General features: G+C 42.1%; 1 protein-coding gene across 3 annotated transcripts in view; it reads right to left on the bottom strand.

Moving 5' to 3' along the window:
• Nucleotides 1-13,315, bottom strand: part of Srbd1 (S1 RNA binding domain 1) — a 179,327-nt gene extending 166,012 nt beyond the window's left edge. Inside the window, exons 1-5 of one of the 3 annotated variants that reach the window (XM_048416099.3) lie at nt 13,224-13,280; nt 9,965-10,023; nt 7,534-7,613; nt 4,412-4,592; nt 1,116-1,490 (exon numbers count right to left, since the gene is read on the bottom strand). In XM_048416099.3, coding sequence (XP_048272056.3) covers nt 1,116-1,490; nt 4,412-4,592; nt 7,534-7,613 — 636 coding nt within the window. In that variant the 5' untranslated portion in view covers nt 9,965-10,023; nt 13,224-13,280. Of the gene's footprint in view, nt 1-1,115; nt 1,491-4,411; nt 4,593-7,533; nt 7,614-9,248; nt 9,343-9,964; nt 10,024-13,223 lie in introns of those variants that run through there. The other 2 variants (XM_048416097.3, XM_048416098.3) reach the window with 2 other exon arrangements.
• Nucleotides 13,316-13,495: the final 180 nt, after the last annotated feature.

Below are 13,495 nucleotides of genomic sequence, written 5' to 3'. Positions count from 1 at the left end.
ACGGAAAAAGCAACACGGCCCAGAAAACGTCTCTCTGAAGAACACAGCCCCATTCTTAGAACTGTAAAAAGCAGCAATTTATAGCAAAGAGTCCATTCAGAATGCTCGTAGGACATATAGAGAGGAAGATCACCTTCACCTACCCTGATATGGCCCCAGAATGTGACGGAACACACAAGGTTAAGGCTCAGCTCACTGCTCATGAGCACTTCTAGTCCTCTCTATCAACCCCAAGGCAGCTAAAAAGGAACGGGAGAGGGGGGCAAAGAGTATAGGAAAGGAAATCTGGGAGAAATCCTCAAGTTAGAATTCTTAAAGAATTTCTCTTTGAAACATTGCTGGGTCTTGTTCCTATATACTGGATGCATGAATGGCCAATAACCTAACCATGTGTACTGCTTCTATGGGGAAATACAATCCAAACACAAAACAAAACTTTAGCAATGCGCCTTGGAGGCCTCCATTTGTTTATGTAAAATACCTAGACCGTGATGTGCAAGTATTTACCAGGGAACGACTTTCTTGACTGAAGTCACAGTTCTTAGCAAAAGAGCTGCAACTGATAAGCCAGATTACAAAATAGTATAGCCAAGCATAGAAGTAGTGGTCAAAGCTGGACTCCAGAAATCACTGGTAAACTGAAAAAGTGGATTCAAAACGGCCAGCACTTCCCTTAGTAAGCACAGTCTGTGTGCCATCCAGGACTCCGCACACGAGTGACACGGGCTGCACTTGCCTGCACCAGGACTCAGCACACAATGACACAGGCTGCACTTGCCTGCACCAGGACTCAGCACACGAGTGACACGGGCTGCACTTGCCTGCACCAGGACTCAGCACACAGTGACACGGGCTGCACTTGCCTGCACCAGGACTCCGCACACAGTGACACGGGCTACACTTGCCTGCACCAGGACTCAGCACACAATGACACAGGCTGCACTTGCCTGCACCAGGACTCAGCACACAATGACACAGGCTGCACTTGCCTGCACCAGGACTCAGCACACAATGACACAGGCTGCACTTGCCTGCACCAGGACTCAGCACACAGGGACACGGGCTGCACTTGCCTGCACCAGGACTCAGCACACAGGGACACGGGCTGCACTTGCCTGCACTATGTCCCAGCTCATCTCCACCTCCTCTTTAATGCTGCTGGCACCGTCGGGAAACCTAACAGGCTTCCCCTGAGGACAGGCTTCAGTCTTCATCCTCTTTAAAGGAGACTGACCAAATGTGAAGTCGTCTTCACTTTCTTCTTTCTTGCACACATCTTCCCATGTGGTACTTGTTGATGGTATCTCCATGTTGCTATTTCCACCTTCTAAGGGGCTGGCTTGGCTGATTTCTTCATCAACTTTCAACTTTTTTTTGGCCCTCTGTACTGAGTTTTTTGGTTTTTTTGCTGCAGTTTTCAGAGTCTTTGTCGCATGTAATTTGTGATTTTTCTCTTCCAAACTGGCATCAACAATAGCTATAGGGCTAGTCTATAAAAATCACAAAAAGAACACATGAGAATTATAAGATTAGAAAAGAACTACCCTGGAATATTTTCAGAAGTGAAAGGAAACAAATTATCAATACACATAATAACAACTTAAATGAATCTCAAGGGAACTATGTTGAGCTGTGAAAAACCCATCCCAAAGTTGCATACAATATGAGTACATTTATATAAGTCTCCTAAGCAGAGCCGAGCTCACCAGGAGCAGAAATAAGTGGGTGAAAGGACAGCAGTGACGCCTTTAATCCCAACACTTGGGAGGCAGAAGCAGGAAGATCTCTGAGTTCAAGGCCAGCCTGGACTTAGAACAAGGTCCAGGACAGCCAGGGCTACACAGAGAACCCTGCCTCAGGGAGGAAAAAAAAGAAAAAAAAAGGGCAACATCAGGGATCCTTTCAACGGCTACACAAACCTACACATGTAATAAAACTGTATGGTGCTAAATACAAATACCCACACAAAAATAAACTCTAAATAAACAGAGGTTTTTACCAATTATATTTTACAATGCAAAAATAAGACACTAAAATTTTACCATTGGGGAAAACTAGATAAAGGGTATATGGAATCCCTCCCTGTTGTTTCTTATATTACAAATAAAGTTTAATTTCACAAAGTGAGTAAATGATAGGTCTATATGTACCAGAAAAACAAGATTAAGTTATACCTATGGGCTGGAAATGCAGTCCAGTTAGGAGTGTGAGCTTGCCTAGAATACATGCCTAGCACATGCAAAGCCCTGTTTGATCACCAACACCTCATAAAACCAGACACGGTAGCCCATGCATGTCACCCCAGAACTTGGGAGGTACAGGTAAAAAGAATAAAAGTTCATGGTTGCTGTGGGATAATGCTCTTATACACTGTAAAGATCTGTCATTCGTATTGGTTCAATAAAATGCTGATTGGTCAGTAGGCTAGGCAGAAAGTATAGGTGGGGCAACCAGACTAGGAGAATTCTTGGAAAAGGCAGAGACCGCAGGCACCAGCCACATGCAGAGGAAGGAAAATGAGATTGCCTTACTGAGAAAAGGTACCAAGCCACATGACTAAACATAGACAAAAATTTGGGTTATTTTAAGATGTAAGAGCTAGTTAACAATGAGCCTGAGCTAGTAGGCCAAACAGTTTATAATTAATATAAGTCTCTATGTGTATATAATTAATATAATTTGGCTATGGGACTGGGTGGGACAGAAACTTCTGTCTACAAATGGTCATCCTCAGTTACGTGGCTAGCCTGGGCTACATGAGACCTGACTTAAAAATAAATAAATAATTGACTTGTTTAAATAAATCCAGAAACTGATAAATAAACAAATATAATAAAAATCAAAGCCAACTATATACAGGGAGAATTGCACCCACATGGTTGTGAAATTCAGCAGACTCCACCTGCCACCTGCTCAGACAGAAATTGGTGCCTGGAAACAGAGCAGCAGCCAACAGCAGGAAGTTTCCTTCTCCTTTGCTTTGTTTTGTTTGAGATGGAGTCTCACATTATAGCCCTGACTGCCCAGATTAACTTTGAACTCAGAGCAATTTTCTTGTTTTAGCTTCCTAAGTGCCAGGATAACAGGTGTACAGAACCATGGCCAGCATCCTTTTTCTCTGAGGAGGCTGCTGCCTACACAGGTATCCAGGAAACAATCTATACTCCCACTGCTCCCTACCAGTATGCTACATTACATGACAGTCATCTCAGCATTGGTGGTGGTGACTATAATGCAAAGATCCGCCCTTAAGGAGCTTCTAGACACGGGCTAGCTTGTCCATCACTCAAGTGACAGAGATGGCACAAATACAACTCACAAGAACTGACAATGAGTACTGTGAAGCACAGTAAGGGCACTTCTACTCAACGCCAACCACAACATGCAGTTTTCTGAGCACTACACCTGCACTCAAAATATAAAGGATCCAAGCAGAGGTAGGAAGATAAAATGACTGTGTCTATAAGTCATATGCCTTGGTATAACTAAAGAACATATCTATCATAAAGGAAGCCATCAAAGAAATGGAAACAAACCTACAAGAAACGAATATGATCAGCTTTCTTCTATCTATAATAAAGCAAAGACAACAAGCAGATCCTGAGGGTTTCCGTCCTGATGATAAGAGAGCGGCTGTAAGATGGCTGCTTCAGACTATCTTAACTCTACACAATTCTTAATTACAACGTAAGTGTCACTGTGATGACCAGAGCCGGGACCATAAGAGCAATCAATAAACCCAAATGGGCTTGTCTAGTTCCTCTCCTCGGTCCATACTCAACAAGCGAGTTTCTAACTATGTAATTCCCTACTTCAGCCTCCAAGAAGGAAAGTGCTGCCCGTAAGAGTTTCAAGTGCTTTTGATGATTTCTTTCTAAGTATTAACTATTAAACCAGCACTCCGTATATACACACATCACTCTTGCAAGCATGGGTGACATAAGAGTACCCCATGAGGTATATCGGCTCTTGAACTGCTGACTTAGAAACCCAGCTGCATCACTTAATGTCTGTGATCCAGGAGTAAGTGACAAAGTACCCCTTGCCGCACATTTATCTATAAAATCAGGAAGGTAAACTGCAGCCATTCCCAATGGTTGTAAGGATAATGAGCTCTTTGGAGTGAAATGTCAAGCATGCTACGTGGCTAGTAACATGCACAGATATTTGCTGACGTCACCATCCAAACCAGCACTTTCACACCTAGCACACCTCCTGGGAGGGGAAAGTGGAAGTAGCTGAAGAAACGGTTGTTGGACTAGGAAGCGTTCCTGAGACTGTGACGGGGATACCACGGCCCTGAAGAGTGTGTCATTTACATGTTCTGCCCTATACAGTGTAATGAGAAAACACAGCTCCTCCCCATCTGGGAAATACAGTGGCTTTCCCCACATCTAGCAACGCCACCTACCAACTCCTCCTTAACAGCCAGGTCTTTTGATACAGCATCCGTCTGTGGGATGTTCTTCTTCACCCGCCGCCCTTGCTTTTGTTTGGACTCCTTGGTAGCAGGCTGCTTACGGTTTTTGGGGACTTTCTTCTGAGGTTCCCAAATACTGTCTTCCTTGTCATCTTCTTCAGAGCCAGATGACCTAGAAGTAAATTGACAGGAGAACTTCTAGGAAAAATGAAACCAACCAAATGACAAAGGTCAAGAGAGGCATTATGCTTCTTAAATGACAATTGGAAGTGTGTGATAGAAAATGGATTGATATGGGCATAGGCTGTGCACAATTATTGCTAAGGAGGGAACAGTGATCAGAGACAATGTAGACACGCCCTCTCCCCACCACATACAAGTCTCTTCCCCCACCTGATGAGCACCATCATGACACAGAAAACCAACCATTACCTTAAAGAACTTACTGGGTCATGTCACACAATTGTCAATGTGAGCCTTTCAATCTTAACCGTAAAAAGCACTTAGGTTCCTAAATGCCAATCAAACCCATTTAAAACATACTAAGTTATTCAAACCAATGAAAGGACTAAGAAATAGCTTTTAAAATATCCAAAACTGCATAAAAGCCATTACCAAGACACTCCAACTACCTATTTTATTGACCCTTTTTCCCTTCACAGAATAGATCTGTTTCCTGAAGAGACTGGGTCAGGTGAAGTTACACCGCTTTTCTAACAAGAAGCAAACACACATCAGCAGCAGAGAAAGCACAGTCCTCCGCCCATCTGCTTCACTCTATTCCTCCCCTAAACAGGTAAATATAGGTGGGAAAAATGACCTGAGAGTAATCAATGAGGTTGTCTGAGCTCCTGAAGGGTCTCAGTTCTGCCTAGAGGCAAGAACCTCACTGAATGAATCCTCAGCTAAATTATGTTCCAAGAAAACATACTGATGGCAGGCCAAACCACTGACATCATCAGAGTTCTTTTCAGAGGTCAGTAAGCAGCCTGAGACAAAACAAAAAACACTAAAAAAAAGTAGAGTCCAAAGTAACTATCATTTAAAAACCTGTGTTCTGCCAGATAATCCTCTGAATACTTGGGAATCTGAGGCAGGAGGGTCACAAGTTCTGACCTTGTTTACCTATACCCTACTCTCCTTCACACACATACACACACAGGGGCAAGGGGAAAGAAAGAGAGGAAAAGACAAGGGGAGAGAAGGGCAAGAGAAAATAGGAGGAAGGAGGAGAAAAAGGGGAAGGGCAAAAGGAAAAGGTAAGGGGAAGACAAAGGAGAGCCCCCTCCTACTGTCAACCGAACAGAACATCTTCTACCCTCCTGCCTAGTAGCCTATCACACAGAACACTAACTAAACCTACTTCACATGGATAGGTTGCTAAAAGTATAGGGAAGAAAACACAAACGTATAAAATCACTGGCTACACAGGAAGTGGCTCAAGGCAGCTAGTCGATGCTCATTCCCATGCCATGTGAGTTGTCAGCAGGACTTGGCCCTCGTCCTGTACAGCACACCTTTTATATGACTCTCCTTAGACCTCTGGACCTTCCTTCTCCCCTCAACCTCAGAATGCTCAACTCTCCAGAGTCTTAGTCCTCAGTCCTCTCTCTCAGTTTATGTCCTATCCTATCAGTCAATAAAGGAATCTCCAAACTGACACTTCCCTTTGCAGATCCGCGTCCAGCTAGATGTCAAGAAATTACCACCAACTTGCCAAGCCAAAATAGAACTCTTGGATTTAACACTCTTACCTATTCCTCTAGTCTTCTCAAGAAGCCCGTAAACACCAACACGCCCTTTCTAGTCTACCTTCAGAAATGTGCCCCAAATCAGACTATTTCTTACCATTCTCCCCTCTATACCTGTTTCCTGGCTTCACCCTCGTACTTCCATTCTTATCCCCTTACAGCCTGTGACACCAAGAAACCATGATGATATTTTACAGACATAAGCCAGACCAAGTCAGATTGCTGCCCACAGTCCTCCACCGGCTTCTAATGAAGTCCTAGCATCTCCTCATAGACTCTTGGAGCCTACAATTCCAGTCTCATTGCCTAGCACTCTCTGACACGATGGTTCTAAGCTGGCCGCACTGTTCTTTCTGTTCCCCACACATCAACTAATTACTGTTTCAAGGTCTTTGTATTTGAGGCTTTCTCTATTTGTAACAGAATCTAAATCTTTGCCCTGAGGTGAACTCCTGTGTTTGTAAGCTTTGGGTCACTATATTGACGTAACTTAATAAATGGCTGATTTATCTAAAGACAGCAATTGGCAAAAGCAGGAACATGTGCTGAAACGCATGCACATCTTGAGATAAGAACAAAGAGAAGACAGGCCAGGGTGTTACAATTCTCTTGTAGAGGTTGCCTCCAGTGACCTAAGAGCCTCAGACTAGCCTTCACCTCTTACAGGTCTAACCACTTCCAAATACCACTACCCTGGTAGTGACCTTTGTGGGGCATTTATCTAATTCACAGCACCTAGTAAATCTTGGATCTCTTGGCATAGCCTCCAAAAAACACCATTACTGCTCTATTCAAAAATGCCCCTCTAATACAAACACATAGCATGCTCCCTAACCCCGACCTGCTTTAATTTTACCTTATGATCCTATTGTAACCTAACATTAATCACTTCTTCCTTTACATATGTTATATGGTACCCTATAGCAAAGACTCTGAACTGAGGGTGATCAGGAGCCCCTGGGACATTTGGCATTATCTAAAGACATTTTTGATTATCACATGTACTTGGCAGGCGTCACAGATGCCACTAAGCATCCTACAAAGCATCAGATAGCCCCCACAACAAAAGGTGACCCCACACACAGTGGCAATGCTGCATAAACTACAAGTTCTATTTTAAAGCAATGTAAACAGCAGCATGCCCTCCTTCAGCCTGGTTCCAGGGTAAATATTATATAATGTGTTCTGTTAGCTATTTTCTCTCCTGGATCATAGTATGAATTCAACAAAGAGCTATTGTATGGATAAAGGACAAGGACACATGGTTCTTCAACCCAAATGACTTAAGTTTCTAAGTGACAGAATATATTACTCCTTAAAATAGTCACCATTCCCGCAACAACATTTCACTAATATGCTTACAACTCAGAGAAGAAAGACAATTCATTTTTGGATTCCACATTCTGGGCCTGTGTTTTTGCTCTTCTTGGCAATGAAGACATCTGGAAGAAACAGAACATGAAGTCAGCATGACATGAAGAGTTTTATCACTTTGTTTGGCTATAAAATGATTCTCCACTCAAAACTAACACTCCAAAAGCTTTGCTGTTAAAATGACATAAAGGAGAGAAAAACATCAGGTTTGTTCACAAGCCCAAACACTGGCTTCCCACAAGATGTAGCCTGCTGATCAGAAGAATACCCAGCAATCTTTCAACAGTCTCAAATGCCTTATGAGTATGGGACCATCTTTTAGAGAAAGACAAGATCCTACAGGGTAATAAGTTTATTTTAGAATTAAATGTTCGAGTTTTCAGCAAGTATCATTTTATGGTGACACTATCAGTCAACAAATTATAAAGTCATCTATTAAAGTATTTATCAAATATAAGAAATATTTCTTCTCTTCTGTGTCTTCTGATAATAGTAAAGTAGAGGTGTCTTCATAAAGGTAGGAGTCAAACAAAGGATGCTAATTAACTGAATAAGGAGCAAGGTTATTCCTAAAACAAAGCACACATCTTCTTGTACTATAAATGATTAACCACTATGCTACCAAAAATATTTACATGAATTCACTTTGCAAGACAACTAGCTAATCCTCTGAAGAAAAGCACGCATTTAACTTCCATACCCTCCTTAGTAGCAAAACCACACCCTAAGATGATCAACTATTTAAATCACACAAAACAAAGCTTTAAAAGTTCTACAAAAAGCAAAAAGTTAACTCTTCAGAATATTTACTAGGACAAGAAAATGCAGATGTCACTAAGCACATCTCAAAACTCAAAGCCAAAAAGATTAACAGATTTTACTATATAAAAATAAAGTCCCAAGCCAGTAATTGGGGCATTTTAGAATTTAGCCTATAGTCTCTCCATTAAAAAAAATTATTTTATCTTTTTAAAAAGGAAGGAAGGAAGGAACAAAGAAAGGAGCAAAGGAAGAAAGGAAAAACAAATAGACAACAGAAGTGATTGCTGAAATCATTAGGAACAAGAGTTAGGGGTCTGGGACTGGGTATCTTTGTCTGACACAAAGTCTTCCTAGGTGTCCTAGCTCATGTTACATGTGCAACTGATCCACACAAAAAAAGTCTAGAAGTTCATTTTCCAGAACAGAGTCAAAAGACTAGAAGGCAATGAATGCAACTGTGTACATACAAACCATTCAAATTGAACCTCAAGAAATCACCAGTGAGAGGTGGGGATTGATATAGGCCAGTTGGGAGAGTGCTTGCCTGGCATGTATGAAGTCTCGGGTTCGATCCCTACTACCTTATAACCCAGATATGACAGGGCAGCTCCTGGGAGGCAGAGGGATTGAGAGCTCAAAGTTGTTCTCAGCCATACAATGAGTTCAAAGTGAACCTGGGATACAAGAGACCCTGTCTCAAAAAACAAGTAAAGAAAAAGCTACAAAAGATCCTTGTCCTCCAAGAAATACATTGAAAGAGGACTCCCTGGAGAATCTGAATCCTGCATAAAAATCTACACGTGTTGGGAAGAAGAGGCAAGAAGATCAGAGGTCAAGATCAGCCTGGGCTACATGAGATTCTGTCTCAAAAAGAAAACAACAGGAAAGCAACCTAAAGGTGTCAAGCTCCCCATCAAGCAACCCTCCCTCGATCCACTCACCTTACAACTACTCTGACCATCCCAATCTACGGCACAGTAATAGGCCACTCCCATCTGAAGTTTGGACTTATATGGTTTGAGTCCTCTCTGTCAACTGAAGTCCATAAACGTTAAACAGAAAATTCCAAACAGAAGCAATCAATAGATTCAATGACACACTATTCTAAAGCAGCAGGATAAAATTTCCATTCTATTCCCTCCAGTCAAGAACACGAATTAGCCCTCTGCCCAGCAGTCATTCTGTACACACTGATACCTACATGGCATTGATTTAGCAGTCACGCCATCACCATACCATGGTGCTTGAGTTCAAGTTTATTTAATTGTGGCCCCAAAACATGAATAGCAATGCAAACACTTTTATTACAATATAGTTATAAATATTTTTCGTTGTTAGTAGTTGTCAATCTCTTAATGTACCTAATATAATTATTTTGCTTTATCACAGGTATGCATACATGGTAAGAAATGTGGTAGATGTAGGGTTTGGTGCTATTAAACATTTCAGACTTCCACCAGGGAGTCTTAAAAGGAAGAACTTTTACACCTTAATTCAGAACACAGATAATTATAAGCCAAATCTGTTGCTACACTTCAGCTTTTCCAGGGAGGGGTTTAAAATCCTTGGAAGGTCAATGTCCCAGTTTGTTGTCTACTGCTGTGATAAACATATGAACAAAAGAACCTTGGTATGGAAAGAATTTATTTCGCCTTACAGCTTATAGTCGGTCCATCAAGGGAAGCCAAAGCAGACACTCAAGGCAGGAGCTGGAGGCTGGAACCACAGAGGAACACTAATTACTGGCTCGCTCCTAGGCTTTCATTCCGCTACCTGTCTTATATAAGCCAAGCCCATCTGCTTAGGAATGGAACTGCCCACAATAGGCTGGCTCCTTTCCACAGATATACTCATAATGCAATTAGATGGAGGCAATTACTCAACTGAGGTTTCTTCATCTGTCAAATTGGCAACCAAGACTAACCATCACAGTATTTAGATTAACCATGGGCCTTTAAAGTTTTCCCTAAACACATACTTTGAACTACCTCTTTATTAAGTATTAATAATTTATTAAGTCAATGGAACATGGAAAATTAGGTAAAACACAATTATCTATTTACAAACAGGATAGATAGATAGATAGATAGATAGATAGATAGATAGATAGATAGATAGTGTGTGTAGGCAAAAATTAGAAATTATTATTTGTATGCAACTACCTATATCAAGTATTCTCTCAGGGATTTGTATACTGCACTTTAAAAACCTGTTTCTCCACCTCCCACTTGGGATAATTAAAACCTCGATGACTGACAATTGTCATCTGGACATTACAGTGTACTCAACTAAGACAGCTCTATAGGTGAGACGGTCTTAGAGAAGCACTTTCAAAGTTGTACATGTTCTGTTGGCATTCATCCCAGACATCACTAATCAGTACAAGACTGTACCTATAGCACCTACTTATTAAAACCCTACTCCCTCTGTCCCAAATTTAAGAGTCAGATTTACATAGGGTAGGGGAGACAGACAAGAGGACTGATCATAGGAGCTTGCTGGACAATCAATCCAGCCACATCAGGGAGCTCCAGCTTCAGGGAGAGACCTTGCCTCAAATGAAAAGGTGATTAAATGAAGACACTCTACTTTGACCCCGGCTGTCTTAAGCACATGCACCCGCACATGCATGTGTGTACACAGGGCATATACACATAAATGCCCTGAAACTATTTAGAGGTTTCATAGTTTCCCAAATCTGACACATTCATAAAGGGACTCTTGACAATTATGTTCCTCTTCTAAAACCTGTTTCTATCCCTCTTTCCAATCTCAGTATCTATCCATTTGTTAAGCTAAAATTTGAGACATTTTTTAACAGTTTCCCTGAGGAAGCTAACATAAAATGCCCTGCTCATGATTAGAATGTTCAAATCTGCTAGATTCTGACATAAGTACACACATTTTCACAATCAAGATCGTGAGTATGTCCATCACTCACCAATGAGCCACGAGTAAAGCTACTACTGAGAATTTTTTTCCTTCCATCACCAACATTCAGACTATTAGTAATGAATTCTTCCTCCAAAATATATCGTATTTCATCAGCATTGCCAGTGAGCCCCTAGTCTCTACTGCTATAACAGGGGATGAGACTGGGTAATTAACTAAAACAAAATTCCTTCTCACAATCCCACATTATTCCATAATGAAAGGCATCACCGTGCTAAAGAAAAGGAACTGTAGGCTGAGCATTTTCTGTCTCTGCCTTTCAGTGTCATGGTGGGGACGGACTACCCTTATGGCCTCATCTAAACCAAATCACCTTGCAAAGGTTCGACCTCCCAATCTATGAATTTGAGGGTTACATGGGACACAAACCACAGGCGTCTTTAGCTCTTACTGGACTGCTGCAGCAAGCTCTCAGCTGCTCTCCAGCTCTTCCACTCTTGCCCCCTACCATTCACTGTCTCTGAGATCATTCCTAAAATGCTCGGAGAACACTCAGGGACACTCCATCTTGTGCTTCAAGAATCAAAACCAAGACCCTTTTCAGGACTGGCACATTCTATCCCTAACCCCACTCACCCCTTCATCAATCTGCTTGCTTCTAGTCACCTTCTTTCAGTCCCTGTTCCAAGCATGAGTCTTCCCCACATCAGGTCCACTCTACCTGAAGAGCCCTAATCCTATCCACATCAAACATCTGGTTCCTTCTCATCCCTTAGATCTCAGCATCCACTTACCTAAAATGGCATTTTATATCATTTTCCCCCTTCCATCCTGTATATAGTAGTATATAAAATAGGCTAAAAGTATAATATTGTTTTCTGCCTGATAGCCCCAATTCAATAAATTTGGGGAAAAAGGAAACACCTGCTTTACTTTAGTACCTGAGAGCCCAGAATTTAATAACTGATCTAAAAGTATTTACTTACTGAATAAGCATAAGTACAAATATGGTCTCCATAGAAAAAAATAAAAGAATTTTCTATCACTCTTTCTTCACTGATGTTTGGAAAAGATTATGACACATAAGAAGGCTCCTATTCTTTAGTGATTGGAAACATTCCCTCTTCTGAATTATTTCATCTCTGCAGGGATAACAATTCCAAATTACAGGCTACTGTGATATCACTGAGGAAGATACTAAAAACTGGGGAAAGTGAAAATAGGGAGAAAAGGCAATTCACATACAGACACACACACACACACAAATATTTTAAAGGGGGAAACAGCATTTAAAGTTGTAGGAGAAAAGAAAGAGAACTCAAGAGGCATCTAAATCATCTAATACTCCCCTGGGGGAACCAACAAAAGTGTTTCAAATGTTTGCAGAAATTCTCAAATGATTAAAAAAAAAAAAGCCAACAACCAAAAACTTAGCAGGAGAGTTGCGGCTAGCCTTGGCGATGAGAAAGCCCTGCTGCATTCTTTTAGTAATGAGAACCTTAAGACTGAAATGGTTTAAAGGAGTAAAGCAAAGGTCCTAGAACTCAGAGACACAAAGTACCAATGCTATCCTCGTTTCTCATTGCACGGACATTAAAAAGCTGCCCTGTGGGAGAAGAGAGGAAAGTTGCCTAGAGTTCTCATTCATCCTCAACTGTTGGAGCGCCTCCTATGTGCCCAGAGCACTTCTGAAGATGCAAGTGATTCCGAGCACCGCCATCTGACAGTGTTTCTTCCCTCACCTCCAACTCTATGGGGGGGGGGAGGGGGGGCTAAATAAAGTTCGCCCTGGCTTTCTCACGCCTGCCATGCGCTGCCACCTGGTGCAATGAAAGGATGTGCCAGGTTACAGGTGTAGATTGTGAGGCAGACCGCTGATACTGAAACGTAACGAAACTTCGTTTCAAAATTTGCTCTCTCCCAAACAAGCACTCATAACGGTAAGTGGCCCCCAAAGTACCGCAGCCCAGACACAGAATCGGGTCAGACCGAAGCATTGCCGCCAGGGCGGACACAAAACTCACCTTCCGGCCTGGTGTGTCTGCAAACTGGAGTTCTGTTGCAGAACCTTCCGGTTCCCGCCGGAAGTTTTTCAAATACAGGAAGTCCCGCCTTACTTTTCCAGAGCGGACTACCGGGGCGGGGCGGGGCGAAACGAGACGGGGCGGGGCGAAACGAGACGGGGCGGGGTGGGAGTGCAACTTGAGTCTGCGGGGAATTTGGGTACGCCCTTACCCAAGGGAAGGGGTAAAGATTTTGGCAAATGGTATGTCCGCTTCTGTGTTTTCCTTTTTCT

The sequence above is a fragment of the Myodes glareolus genome, chromosome 6, assembly GCF_982192425.1.
Source record: "Myodes glareolus chromosome 6, mMyoGla1.1, whole genome shotgun sequence".
Classification (NCBI taxonomy): Eukaryota; Metazoa; Chordata; class Mammalia; order Rodentia; family Cricetidae; genus Myodes; species Myodes glareolus.
The sequence above is the reverse complement of the archived record's forward strand: the minus strand, read 5'-3'. Positions and strand labels throughout refer to the sequence as shown.